General features: G+C 40.5%; 1 protein-coding gene across 1 annotated transcript; it reads right to left on the bottom strand.

Moving 5' to 3' along the window:
- Positions 1-239: 239 nt before the first annotated feature.
- On the bottom strand, positions 240-12,587 carry LOC144057751 (homeodomain-interacting protein kinase 3-like). Its single transcript, XM_077575623.1, has 23 exons — positions 12,484-12,587; positions 11,685-11,939; positions 11,419-11,610; positions 8,989-9,170; positions 8,787-8,910; positions 8,580-8,705; positions 8,394-8,459; positions 6,846-7,033; positions 6,498-6,776; positions 5,509-5,555; positions 5,376-5,439; positions 5,223-5,290; positions 4,807-4,882; positions 4,683-4,735; positions 4,544-4,601; positions 3,555-3,683; positions 3,430-3,464; positions 3,182-3,305; positions 2,990-3,078; positions 2,746-2,842; positions 2,608-2,666; positions 2,466-2,529; positions 240-2,235 (listed from the first exon to the last, which is right to left on the bottom strand). The coding sequence occupies exons 1-19, from the start codon at positions 12,496-12,498 to the stop codon at positions 3,009-3,011; spliced, it is 2,151 nt and encodes a 716-aa protein (XP_077431749.1). The 5' UTR covers positions 12,499-12,587; the 3' UTR covers positions 240-2,235; positions 2,466-2,529; positions 2,608-2,666; positions 2,746-2,842; positions 2,990-3,008.
- Between the last annotated feature and the right edge of the window lie 1,129 nt (positions 12,588-13,716).

The following is a 13,716-nucleotide window of genomic DNA, read 5'->3' as shown; positions in this document are numbered from 1 at the left end:
TCAGGCGTTTGTCCCTTCTGGTACTTTCTGCTAGTTGATCGTTTATCTGGCCATCGCAGCGGCAGGTGAGGCGGCCGGCGGCTTTTGTCTACGGGAAGAGCACGGATTCAAAAAAAGCCGGAGGTCAAGGCGTACCGGTAATCCGGACAGCTGCATTGGTGGGATTAGTTTGGCTGCTCGGGCCCAACTAAAAAAAACACATTTCCATGGCGATGACAGTCCAAAAAATCAGCTGAAGGTGAAACACCAAAATGGAGTTTATTCAATTCTTATTCCAAAAGCAACTTCAGGATCGGATCTCGCAGGCTACAAAAATGGTTTGTGATTCCTTACAAACCTGACAAACAAAATACAATATAATTAAACTTGACTAAAAGTTAGTATGGAACAAAATGACTAATGGTACAAACATAAAGCAAAATTCCTCAGCATTTGTGGTTCACTTATTTTCTTCTATTCTTTTAAATCCCAACACGCTGGGTCAAATTCTCATACAAATGCACTGGGTATAAAAAAAAAAAACAGGGCTGTCTCAAACCCTTTTGGCCCAGTGTTGGGTTAGCTATTTCACCCAATTTGGGTTACTATCGACCCAGCAGTTTTAAGAGTATACTTAAAAAAAAATTGCTGGGTTGTTTTCCGAACACACTCGCTGAGTAGTTGTGGATTTTGAGCAGATTGGGTTATTTCTTTTTCAGGTTGAGTTATTTTGACCCAGCAGATTGGGTCAAAGATTAGATTTGGGCGGGATGAAGACATTTTGAAGTTGAAGGGAATTTAATGTAACATTCTTTCAAATTTAAATCTTGGTCAAATCTGCTTTTATTCTCTGAAAAAGTTAAAATTCTGGGTAAAAAGTAACCCAATTCTGGTAAAAAAAAAAAAAAAAAATCTGCGCCTTGGGTTAATTTGACCCAATTTTGGGTTTTGTATCTAAACGAATACAAATAAAATGGGTTGTTTTGTATGTAACAAGTTATAACCAAAATTGGATTATTTCTGACCCAGCGGTTGAGGAATTGCAGTTGGTAATTAAATTGGTCTTATTTTTAACTGCACTTTTGCTGATAAACTGGCAACTCATCATTATGGAATTTTTATCCCTTGTTGGATCTTGACCCAACAAGCTGACTCAACTCAACCCAATGTGCTGCAAGGTATAAATAGCCCTTTTGGACCCAGCGCTGGGTTAGCCCTTTCACCCAATTTGGGTTACTTCTACCAGCAGTTTTTAAGAGTGAATTTATGGATGACAAGGTCACAGGTCACCAACCTAACCCCCTACTTTTTTTTCCACAGAAATCCTGCCCTTTGTCGGGGGGCCCCTAGAGGGTGTTAATTGAATTGCTGTGCAGGGAATAGCGAGAGGCCGTAATGTTGAGATAAAGGCGACTTAAAGGAGGACTGATCATTGACAGCATGTGTTGCTAATAAACATGTCAGTGTCACACGCACACACACACAGCTGTGTTAAACTACACACTTGTGTGCATTAGAATGTTTGCTTTCAAAACATTCTTCTCTTGCAGAGAACTTTTCAATAGCTTGTCAATCATCACCATCATCATTACTTGTTGTAGAAGGTCAGCCGCGGACTAGCAAGGGTGGCTAAAATAAACAAGATTTGGTTGGGGGGAGGTGGCCTATTAACCATAACCATAATGGATTCCTCAAGTAGGCCTCAAATCCTAATTTGATACCTTAATCCTTGATTGAAACCGGTTATCTAAAGAATTTTTAATTGTGTTATCACTTATAAGAAAGATGGACATTGTTAGCTTATAAATAAAGCAGTGCAGCAAATATCTGTCTGTCATGATGTCTCCAGCGACGCAGTCAGTTTTCCTCCTATTTTGCTTCCTTGTTTTCTTTCCTCAGATGTCTGCTGCTGATGTCTGCCGCCAGACACAGAACTACATCATCCATCCACAATATCTACTTACTTGTGTCATGTCTGGACATAAAGTAACTTTTCACCAACACTAAAACAAAACAAAATCTAAAATGTATCGACCTCATTTTCGTGTTTGAAGCTCATTATTAACATAGTTAGTACAACCACAAAACGTTTCATCTGCATCAGCCGCAGAAGAGCAGCGACACACTCATTTTATAAAAGCGAGTGTGGGTAAATGTCCGTGGTCTTTTAGCGACATCTGCCGCTACTTGATGGTACTGCGTGTAGGATGCCACATCTGGTCACCTGACATCTTTGCACGTCGCTCGTTGGTTGTCCTGGGAAATGGAGGAAGAAAACAGTTTACGACTTACATTTTACAACGTCGTGTTACATTTTAATTTGAAGTTACGTACTTGGTCATTCAGTTTAAAGCCTCTTATTGTCACCATTTTAATTTTGATATTGGTTGCCGGTAATTATTATTATTATTTTTAAATTGTTTAATAATTTTTTTTTGTATTTACAAAAAAAATCCACCAACGTCATGTAGCTGAGTGGTTCGTACCATTTTGCATCCGTTTCAATTGAAGACTCCTTGCATTCAGACTGAGCCTCTCAACCTGCACGGACTAAAAAAAAAAAAAAGAGGTACATTTCTAATTAAGTTGTTTTGTATGCTTAAGGAGACAAACTGTGAGATGTCATACCTGGACGTGCACCAGGAACTCAAATTTGCATTCTGACACTGTCGGGACTATCAACAGTTCTGGAAGGACAAAAATGTTGCATAAAACAAATAAGTTATGTCGTAAATGATGGATATACAGTAGTCCATGCACTCATACCATGTGATTTCCCAACGGGGTTTAGCTTTGTTAGCCTCCTTAGCTTCCAGACTGCGATTACAATAAGTGAAACAGGTGCGCTTCCTCTTTGGAAGCACTGGACAAAGAAATTGAAATTGTTAACGAAGCAATGCAAACCTATGAAGACTGTCTGGTGAGGTGTGTGTGGCACTATGGTAAAAATGAATACACAGGAAGAGAAAAATCTAATCAAAATCTCCCATGTTTTGATGGTTGGACTTACAACAAAATGTTTGGACACGTCACGTCTTGTCTTTCATCTTTTTGGCGTCACTCTCATCTTTCTTCTTTTTGCCATTGTCAGTGTCCACGCTGTTGTAAAGAACAAACAATGATTGGTTAACCAGCTCTTGATAACATTTTCTACATCAATCAAAAGTACAGGATATGACGGGATGCACGCCCTCAGACCTACCCACTGCGATTTGTAGTCATAGGTTTGTTTTTGTTGCCGGTGTTCGCCTTCAATTTACGCGCCGCTTTATTTCTCCTTCTCCAGGCTGAGTAAGTGTTCCGTGTCTTTTTCCTTTTTGTCGTTTCTTGAGAAAGACGTCGAAAGAAGTGAGAGGCTGTTACGCAGACTAATGAAGCACTTCCAAGACTTGACAAGCCAATTTTGCACTTCAGTGTTCCTCCAAGGTGAGTTGCAATGGACTGACTTACTACTTTTTGCCGGGTCGCCATCAGATTCTGTTTTTCTGCAAATAAATAATAATAGTGTGTAATATTTGATTTGATTGGGATCTAAAGATTGGACTAAATACAGCATAGTGTGTCCTGATGCTTACCCATTAGCCTCTGTAGTTTTAGCCGTCAACTGGGTTCTTTTACCAGCAGAGGTATCAGCCTCATTACTACTTTCCGGTGTCTGGACATCTTTGGGGTTCATTTTTCTCTTCTTTGTTATTGGTGAGTCTCTGTCAAGATTAAATATTATAATAGGAACTAGGGGTGGGAATCTTTGAATGTCTCACGATTCGATTCCGATTTTTGGGTCTGCGATTCGATTCAGAATCGATTTTTTTATTATGAATGATTTTTTTTATTCAAAATGATTTGATTGACAATGATTTTTGCTTCAATCTATAGATGTGCAAGGAATCGTAATGATCTACTCCAGTCTGACTCGCTAATGCTAATTAGCGAGCTACTCGGCACTTTTATCACTCAAAAGAACGGCTCCACGCTGCCAAAAAAAACAACTTTTATTGGAATAACTTGATCGTGACTTTTTCCTTCTACTCTCTAATGTGGCTACAACTTAACTGTGTTATTAGACCGCGTGGAACCACACTGCCCCTAAGTGGCTAAATCGAGTACAACATGAACAGCGCTCCCAATAAAGGCACACACAAACAAAGGCAAGACAGTATATAATAATTTAATTAAAATCGATTTTGGGACATTTAAAATTGATTCTGAATCGTACTAAATGAGAATAGATTTTTTGGCACACCCCTAATAGGAACACCTTTAAGTTTGTGGTTTGCTTTGTCGGGACATACAGGAAGTAGGTCTGCTGCTTGGACTAGAGAGTTAACCGAATACAGTAGCACAAAACGGGGGGGTTAGTTGACAATTTCTGGACAAGTGATGAGGCTAAAAAACACTAGAAATGAGTCCGGTTCATATAAAAAAAAAAATCCTAGAGATACGAGCAACCCAACTTACAATTTTTTTTCGCGATACCAGCCGTCGTTTGGATGATTTGTTGCTTTGAGAAATTTGGAACCAACCGAAGTTCCATTAAACCCAACTAAAGTGTGTCTCAACTGACCTTTTACTGATTGGTGTAGGTCTAAAACTGCACCACCTCCTTTTCAAACTTTTTTTCCCTAGTGAATACAGTACATTGAGCAACAAAGAAACACACACAAATATATCTTCTCGGGTTTGTCCAGTAGGTTACCCCGTACCTTTTTGCCTGTGGATGTCGCCTGGCTTGGTCTTCCATTTCCCTCCCATGTTGCTAGAACAGTACAGACATGAAAGATTAAAAAAATGCTTAACAATGATAAGATATAGAACACAAACTCTTACTTGATGCTCCTTGCCGTTAAAGACTCTACGTTGGTCATGCTGGTGGCCGCAGATTCAGTAAACATCTTGGCGATTTCTGGGAAAAGAACGGGGACGGCGTGTTGGTCACGACTATTTAAAACTGTCCAAATCTGTTCAGAAAATGCTTTTAGACATATTGTGCCAACATACCGGGTTGGGTAAACAAAGTAGCCGTTTTTTTTTATTTTGAATAACATTGAGAATTAAAGTAGCATTTTTGAAAAAAAAATTTTTTTTCTGAAAAAACAACTTTATCCTTCAAAAAGTACAACCATTCTCAAAAGATTCCAGCTCGCTTTTATTCTTGCAAAAATACAACTTTGCATACAATTTGATCAAGTTATGCGCCGGCGTCTAATTCAAAATAATAAGAGGAGCTACTAAATGTGACTTACCCGTTCGTGTCGGTTCACCATTGTGGATAGTGTCCTGTCTTCCGTCTCGTTTGGTACTTTGGGACAATCTTTAAAAAAAGAAAACTACAAATTGTAGTCTGATCTTGTAATTCATCCGGACCAAATCCAATTTAAAAAAAGAGGCAAACTGACTGGTTGCTGTTTTGCATTGGAAGCACCAATTTTGCCGCTCTGCCGGTCATCACGGTGCAAGCCCCTGTCGGAACGTCAGAAATGATGTCATCGTTCATATTCACATTCATTCCAACAGTAAACTCAATTGTACCTCTTTGCTTCTGGACTGACTCCTGATCCTCCTGCTGTTGTGGTTCTCTGAAAAACAAACACTACCAATGATCCATAAAGGCCAACCAGAAAATGGGACAATTACATGAAGGACGAGTAGTATTGGACATTTGGGTTTGGTTGGTGTAGTTTTTCTCAAGAATCAGTCTTGTATTTCTTTTTTTATTGGCTTTATTTATTTATGATTATTTATTGTTGGATACAATGGCGCCTTTCTAGCAATATTACAGACATGTGTTGCTAAAACTGGAGTTAAATAGTTCTACTTGAAGCAATGTTGTATTTTAAGTCTTTTTGCTTCAATTTATTCCTTGAAAATGAATTATAATGCTATATTTTGGCTAGTTAGGGGAGCAAGAAGGAAGTTAGTTTATGCGTTATAGTTATTCTAAATTAATCGTGAGAATAATTGGTAATCAATTTTTTTTTTAACCCTGGAGAACCCACGGGGTCAAATTTGGCCCCTATAAATTCTGCTACTTAAATAACAAAGACCACCTTTTTTTTTTACAAATTTAACTTCAAAAGTCCAGAGTGCCACTTCTGACCCCTGCATGGGGCCATCTAGTGGATGAATATTGCACTTACATGAGCCAGAGTGGTGGTGACAAGATGGCTGTTTTGTTGAGCGGGAAATCAATCCAAACAAAACCATCTTCTCAGCAAACCATCAGATGGTAAAATATATATATTTTTGTTAATCTATTTCATATCATGTTGCAGAATGCCTAGGAGTATGTTTTATATATATATTTTGATAAATTAGCAACTCTGAGCTAGTTCAAAAAACAAGGGTTAAAATTGAAAAAACATATTTTGGTGTTCAGTGAACTTTTAGCAGTCATTTAATGTATAATTCATAATTTTCCAAAGAAGAAAAGGGTTCTTGGGTTCTCCAGGGTTAAATCTGCATTGTCCTCAAAAAAATCCACATCAGTCGGGCCTTAGTGAAAATCTTCTGCCGCTTACCCTTCCATATGCCACATGTTTTCAAGCGGCGACGACGTGCGAAGGCAGACCGAACGGAGTCGATGCGAGAGAGTCTTGTGCGGATCCAAGTCCAGGTTGTCCAGATTGAGACCCCTCGAGATGCGTGACGAAATCCCCAGAATGTCAGGATGTTCCCGCTCGATCTGCCAAGTTGGACGAGCGCTTACGTTCCCGCGGTGCGAGGCCGGAGCTGCGCCGACCTGAGTCCCGGAGTTTGGATTCTGACAGGCCTGCATCATTTCGCAGCTCAGTTTCATGCTTTAACAGAAGGAATCGGAGGTTTAACCGACTTAAAATGGCTTGCACAGTTTCTTGCCGCGAACCTACTAGAAGCTGTTGCCGTGGTTGAGCGCAAGGTCGGCCATGGTGACGAAGGGATCCTGGAGAATCTGACCGGGGATCAGTCGCTGGCCGGCGTCAGGCCTCAGCAGCTTCTTCAGCAAATCCACAAAGGTCTCCTGGTCTTGGACTTCTGCTGTGGTGTCTTCGTTTGACAGGTGGACCACTTGTCTGACCTGGATCGGAACACACTGCAAGCCTTAATACCGAGTACGCGACATGAGTCGGACTTTTTCTTTTTCGAATGGATTCTGACTCAAAATCCAGGATTGATTTGTGGTTGGTGAGGTGTTGGTACAGTTTGTAATTATTTGGCTATTTTTCCAAGAAGAACAAAAGGGAAGTCCATGGTCAGAAAAGGAGTACAACAGCTAGAGGTCATAGCATTACTAACTGTCCAATCAGATCTCATTATTTGGGGGTTTCATGTGTAATTGTGCCGGTAAGAACATTGGTTTGGTACGGCACATGGAAATTCACAAACAAACATTTTAAAACCCGTGGGCAGTATTTTATTTTGAAATGGCTTGGTCAGAACCAACAAAAAGCCAAAAACGGGTCACAATAACGTCTAGGGGTTAAAAAGAGTGAAAAAGTCTGAGGTTTAATGGTAACCTTGACATCTGCTAGCCAAGGAATTCGCAGCACTGCGTTTACGGAGTTGACGTGTCGCTTCGGGTGACCACATTTTCAAAATGAAAAACCAGGACGATTTCGATGAAAATGAAATGTATAGTAAATTCTCACCAGTAACTATAACAAATTTCAATCTAGTGACTTGTAGTTGTGTTATTTATTCCTTTAGCTAAATGCTAAATGCTATCTTGGTTGACAGCTCAACAACGCTAAACAAGGCAATGTACTCACCATATTCAATCTTTTTTTGCTTGGTCTTGTCGCCCGTCCCGCATTGTAACATTGGAAATACACCGTCAGAAAAAAAAAAAGAAAAATAAAGAAAAAAAACTAAACAAAACAATAAATAATAATTATAAAAAAAAAAATAGAAGAAAAAAAAAAAAGGAAATACAGCGTCAGAAAAGCTCAGCTTGCTTTGGGTCTGACCAGCCACCGCAGCATTAGGCTAGTAGGACTACATTTCTCATGATTCTTAAAACACGGAAGCAGGAAGTAGTTCTAGTTCCGGTATGATGAAACCCGGCTGCTAGCAATTGCAAACGTTCAACAGCTAAATTCCTATTTTGATCGGTTTGTCGTATGAATCTCCCAAAACTGCGACGCTGGCTTGAACCTGTGTGAAAACCGGGGGACAAAACAATGGGGCCAGGACTCGGGACACAAAGCTTAAAACGGGGACTGGTCCACAAACCTGCGACGTCTTACCGCCCTAGTGTACCTAGAAATGGAGGCAGATTTAGCACACCCGACTAGAATGGTATTTTTGGATTAATTTTCTGCAATTGATTTTTTTTGTTTGGCATTTCTCACCTTGGCGGCAGCATTCGCATGCGATTACTCAGGAAAATGTCATTTCTCACCCTACGTTATAAAGATAAAAGAAACAAAACGTGATACCTTGCAAAGGTCATCCAGAGAGTTGATAAAACAGTCGGTGCAGACGTAGCCAAACTCGTTGGGCGTCTAGGGAGAAGTGATACAAAACTGTCGGAAACAGTCAAACCTCAAGACTTTCCGAGCCGTTCACCTCCTAAAGATCTGAGGCCGTTTAGAAAAAAGTTTTGAAACACGCCCCGATTATACCTTTAGTCTCCAGTAAAACGACTGGTAGCCCTTTTTCATCTCGTAAAAGTAGTATCTTGTCGTGTTGAGTCCGATGTTTAGTAGTCTTTGCGGAATGTGACCCAAGATATGCTCAATCTTTCTCAACTGTGGGGGGGAAAAAAAGGTTAAAGATCAAAGTGTCCTTATGTCAGATCATATTTAGATATTTTTGGGGGAGGTTCTTGCCATGTCGTATTCACAGGTGCTGTAGAAAAGTGCAGAGCCCAGAAACAACTCGGCGATGATGCAACCCAGAGACCACACGTCGATCGGCTTCGTGTAGGGACAACCCAGGATGATCTCCGGAGCCCTGAAAATAGCGACAAATAATAGATCTGGCAAATACGGCGTCAAATATATCTCAAGAATATCTCTAGTCTTTGCGTACCTGTAGCGGCGGTTCTGAAAGAGTTGGCCCTGGTTGGTCTCCGAGACGTGCTGGGCTAAGCCAAAGTCGATGATTTTAACTTTGTACGGCCGGTTGACGTGCTCCACCATCATGATGTTGTTGGGCTTCAGGTCTGCGTGGATAAGTCCAATACTGTTCAGAAAATGCAGGCCGACGGCCAGCTGAAGACACGAACGAGTACATGACATTCAATGATATTAGCTTCATCAAGCTGGCTCGCGAGCTTTTGAAGACAATACCGGGTGTTGTGTCAGATCAGCATACCCGTATCTGTAGCCTTACCCTAAACTCAACCGAACACCGAACCTGTTCTCTACAGCGCATGCACAGAAGTGCAAGGTATGCTAGTCCGATGGGTATGCGGTTTTGTCAAGACACCGGGTCTGGTCCGGTGATATACGCTAGCTCAAAGGACGGATAGGAAACACTTAACAGACCTATGCCAATAGAACTAAAACTAAACTAAACTTTTTTTTTTTTTTCTGGAGAGCTCAGTATTGTTCATTCGGTAATTTTACCGATTTGACATGTCATCATCATTGCGCTCCTTTTTTTTGGTTTGTTTGTTTGTGTATGTACGTGCGTGCGAGTGTGTGTGTATTCATTAGTTCACCTAAAACCTATTAAAAAAAATCCCTTAACTCTTTGACTGCCAAAAACGTTAAATAACGTTTAGTAAAATCCTATGGAGGAGTGCCAAAGACGTTAAAAGACGGGGTTTTTTCAAAACAGAGGTGAAACTAACCATTTTCTATTGTTGATTACTGAAAAACGGAATAAGGTAGAAACAAACATTTTGTTCTGATGAAAGATGAGAGTCCAATCTTTCATTTGGTAGTATGTGTGTTTCCATAGTCCAAACACATAATTTTCTATGGACCTTGAAAGATCAGTCAAAAATGCTTAAATCGGCTGGCACCCACGGCATCCCTTTTCTGAAAACGTCTGGCAGTCAAAGAGATACCCGTTCACCTAAACCGAACACTTCCAGCCAGAGTCGTGAGGCCGTCAGGAGACCCGAGGAAGGACTAGAAAACTAAACTAAACTAAAGGAACACTTCCTCGGGCTGCATGGACATGGGAAGTACAAGAACGCAACACTTTCTGAATTCAAGATTAGATGTTTATTTTGTTCACCAGTAAACCGTTTACCAGTTTACCGGAAACAAAAATATCTAATTTTATCTTTCCTCCAACAAGGTTAAGAACCACTGACTTATGACCTTGCCCGTGCGTCCTCAAATGGCATTTGAGCTGGCAAGACGTTTTTTTCAATTTCGACTGCACTTAGTAGTACGCCAACAATGGTACATTTTTCAAAACAGGACCTATTCTGAAACCCTCCTAATCCCGCCACCGATTTAAAAACTCCAAACTCCAAAGTTAGTCTCTTCAGACAAAAGGTCGATTCGGTGATTGTTCCGCACATTGGTAAAGGTTTACCCGGACTGATTTCTGGTCATTAAAAGGCTTTTCAAGCTTGCTGATGATCAGAAACCAGAAAAGTCAGTACGGGTAAAGCCTTCCACTGCATAGTTTGCCGAGAACAGATCTGGTTCTGAAAATCTTGCTATGGGCAGCGGAATTGTACAACACATTGGATCAATGCGACATAAAGCCTCTCAGTTCCTCTCAGAGGTTGACGGACCCAAAATGTACACATTCCACGTTCACACTTTTACAATAGAGATCCTGACGTCACGTGATTTTCGCTGAACGCGAGGAAATTATAGCGCAAGGACATTGACAGTCACTTTGCTGAAAAGGACCTAATATATATATATATATATATGTGCGAGGTGGACGAGTTGGATTTTTTTGGAGGAGTTTTTTTTTGTCAATTTGCCGGCGCTGCTAATGTGGAATTATCCCTTCTGTTGCCGGCGAGTGCTTTCGAATCTGATCATACAAAAGGCTTTACAAGTTTGTACATTCCGGATTTTTTTTTCCCTTTTGATGTATGGTCAAAATGCCATCAAAGTTGGCAGTTTCATGCAATTCTCGGCAGTGTTATTTATGTACGTTAGCAACTTAGCAGCTGCTAAGTCGGCTTCGGCCACCGTCATTTATACCGGAAAAAGTTTTCTTCATGGTGTTGGTCAGTTTTTAAATCCAACCGTGTCATATTTATTAAAAGGTAGCAGCACAAATGAACGAAACGTTAACGTGTGGTAAGAGTTAGCATCTGCTAATTTAGCCACCATGTACAAAGTGTAACATTGGCCTCTTTTGGTAGCCTGGAGCATGCTAGCGCCCCTTTTTTTTTTTGTGCCTCTTCTCGTTGTGGCAGCTGGTCCACAGATGCGTTTTCTATCAGGCCAAAATGGTTGCGCTAACGGCCATTTTGGGCCGCGTGACGTCTACGTCAGGATCTCTGTAAGACGTAGCTTTAGATGAGGGCAAATGTACCTGATGCAGAATGGGTCGGATCTCCTTGACGAGGAGGCACTTGGTGGGTCGGGTGTGCATGAAGTCCCACAAGTTGATGTCCAATATCTCAAACTCCAGACACATGTACAACCTGTCCACAAAGATGCTTTTGCACTGGACCAGGTTGACTTTGTCCATGTCGAAAGCCATTAAGGTTTTCAATGTGCTGGCCTGGAAAAAGACATTCGGATCAAATCAAGCCATCCATAAGATAGCCAATCACGTCTTCTGCTCTGTTCTGGCACCTCCTTCTCAAACATTCCCGGGTCGTTGATGTGCTTGAAGATCTTGACGGCGACTTCCTCCCTGGTGGCCGTCTTCAAGCACTTGACCACGTCGCCGTAGGTGCCCTCGCCCAGGAAGCCCAGAATGTGGTAATCGGAGGCGGGCGAGTGGAGGACCCACAGGTATCCGTCGGCGTTGCACAGCGAGGAGCACATGGCCACGGCCTCCTCTTCTGACGACGTGACGGCTTTGGCTTGGACCCTGTAAGGGGGGTTCTGCCGTCCGCCATTGTACAGGGTCAGAGAGTGTTAGTTTGTTTTTGGTTTCTAAACAAGGGGGGCGAAAGGGTTGTGTTTCAAGCCTAGGATAGGGTTTCATACAAGTCAGGTTTAGGGTTTCAAATTAGGACTTGAAGTTAGGGTTTGGGGGTTCAAGAGGCAGTTTGAGTGTCAAGCCTAGGTTGGGGTTTCAAAGGAGTGTTTCGAGATTCAAACTTGGGTTGGAGGTTTGAAGATTGAAGATGTCACATTTTCAAAGTAGGGTTTTAAAACAGGGCTAAGGGGTTTCAAATTAGGATATTGAGCCTAAATTAGGGCTTCAAAAAGAGACAGATTTTCAAAGTAGGGCTTCACGTCAGGGTTAGGTTATCAAAGAAATATTTCAATGGTTAGGGTTTCAGATTAAAGTTTCAAAACGGGACTAGTGTTAGAAACATCAACCCAAGATTTTCACCTTGAGGTAGGATTTTGACCGTTTCAAGCCAGGTTGAAGGTTTCATTGCATGGTTAAAGGGTAGGGTGTCGAATTAAACTTACTAACCTGCTCGGCAGCCATTTTCCATTCATGGCAGACACAAATGAATAAAACACATCCACCTTTGGTAGCACTAAAAAAAAAATGACCAACAATTTTTTGAAAATTTTTACATGATAAAATGAGCTTTTACTGGAGTTGTCAGTGCGTAATGGCTCCTGTAAATTCAGTGATGATGTCACATAGCTGTGTCAAGTCTCTAATGTAGCGTACCGCCCCTATCGGCATAGTGACATCACATTTTCATTACATCATCATGTGACCTCAGTTCGCTTATACTTGTGGGTTCATAACAAGCCTGCTGGTAAGTATTTTCAGTTGATCAGAAAGCGTCTGTTATATCTTTAATTTGTATAACTAACTTCTTGTCAGCGGAGCAGGCACGTAGGCTAATTGGAGAAGCTAATAGGAAGTGAGGCTAATAGGAAGTGGCAAACATGCTAAATTGACATTTTATTATGAAAACTTAGGCATTTTAAGGGGCCCCAAATACGACCCCACAACACTCTAGTGCACCTTAGAGGCTTAGAAAAAATAATAGCCGCAAGGACCAATTTCGTCAATTGACATAAAATTAGCAAAATTTTATAAATATTTAAAATAGTTTTCTTCTGAGGTACTGTAGTAGCAAACTACATCTTTTAGATTAAGATTGTAAGGGGTTTTAGAGGCGTAAAAAAAAAAAAAAAAAAACTAAATCACACCAAAATTGTTTAGTAATCCGTCAGTCATTAAAAAAAATTGCTATTTTTTATTTTCACAAAAAGAACAAAGGGTGCTAATATCGACAAATTTGGATATCAAATAATTAGTATTATATATATTCTATGCAAAATATTAAGATGTATTACTTTGGCTTCATTAGTAATACAATATTTATAAGGTAAAAGCCGAAACTGAACAGGAAGTTGTTTAAACTTAAGTTTTTTTTTTCTACGTCATCTTTTGTAGAACAGCATGGAGTTAAAATGTGATTCTTTCAAAGATTTGCCGAAAGTTAAAATACAGCCACCCAACACCAGTTTGATTGAATGGTCAACACAAAATTTAGATGGACACGAAAAACCCTCAAGGACCCAAGTCTGAAACTGAACAGGAAGTTGGCCGTTTTAGTTTGAAGGAGCCAAGTAAGGAAGTAAACTAAGTTATCTGCTACACTACCACGATTAACAAGATAGCTTTTTTTTTTAATTAAAGTTTTAATTATTTATATATATTTTTGTTAATGACTTATTTAAT

Source organism: Vanacampus margaritifer, chromosome 9 (genome assembly GCF_051991255.1).
Source record: "Vanacampus margaritifer isolate UIUO_Vmar chromosome 9, RoL_Vmar_1.0, whole genome shotgun sequence".
In the NCBI taxonomy this organism is placed as follows: Eukaryota; Metazoa; Chordata; class Actinopteri; order Syngnathiformes; family Syngnathidae; genus Vanacampus; species Vanacampus margaritifer.
The sequence above is the reverse complement of the archived record's forward strand: the minus strand, read 5'-3'. Positions and strand labels throughout refer to the sequence as shown.

Bases quoted from the DNA above. Each gene is read 5' to 3' on its own strand.
- LOC144057751 (XM_077575623.1), bottom strand. The intron at 8,706-8,786 runs GCAAGAACCTCC...TCCCCCCCACAG, and splicing joins GCACCTGTGAATACGACATG to TTGAGAAAGATTGAGCATAT. The intron at 3,079-3,181 runs GTAGGTCTGAGG...TCTTTACAACAG, and splicing joins ATGACTACAAATCGCAGTGG to CGTGGACACTGACAATGGCA.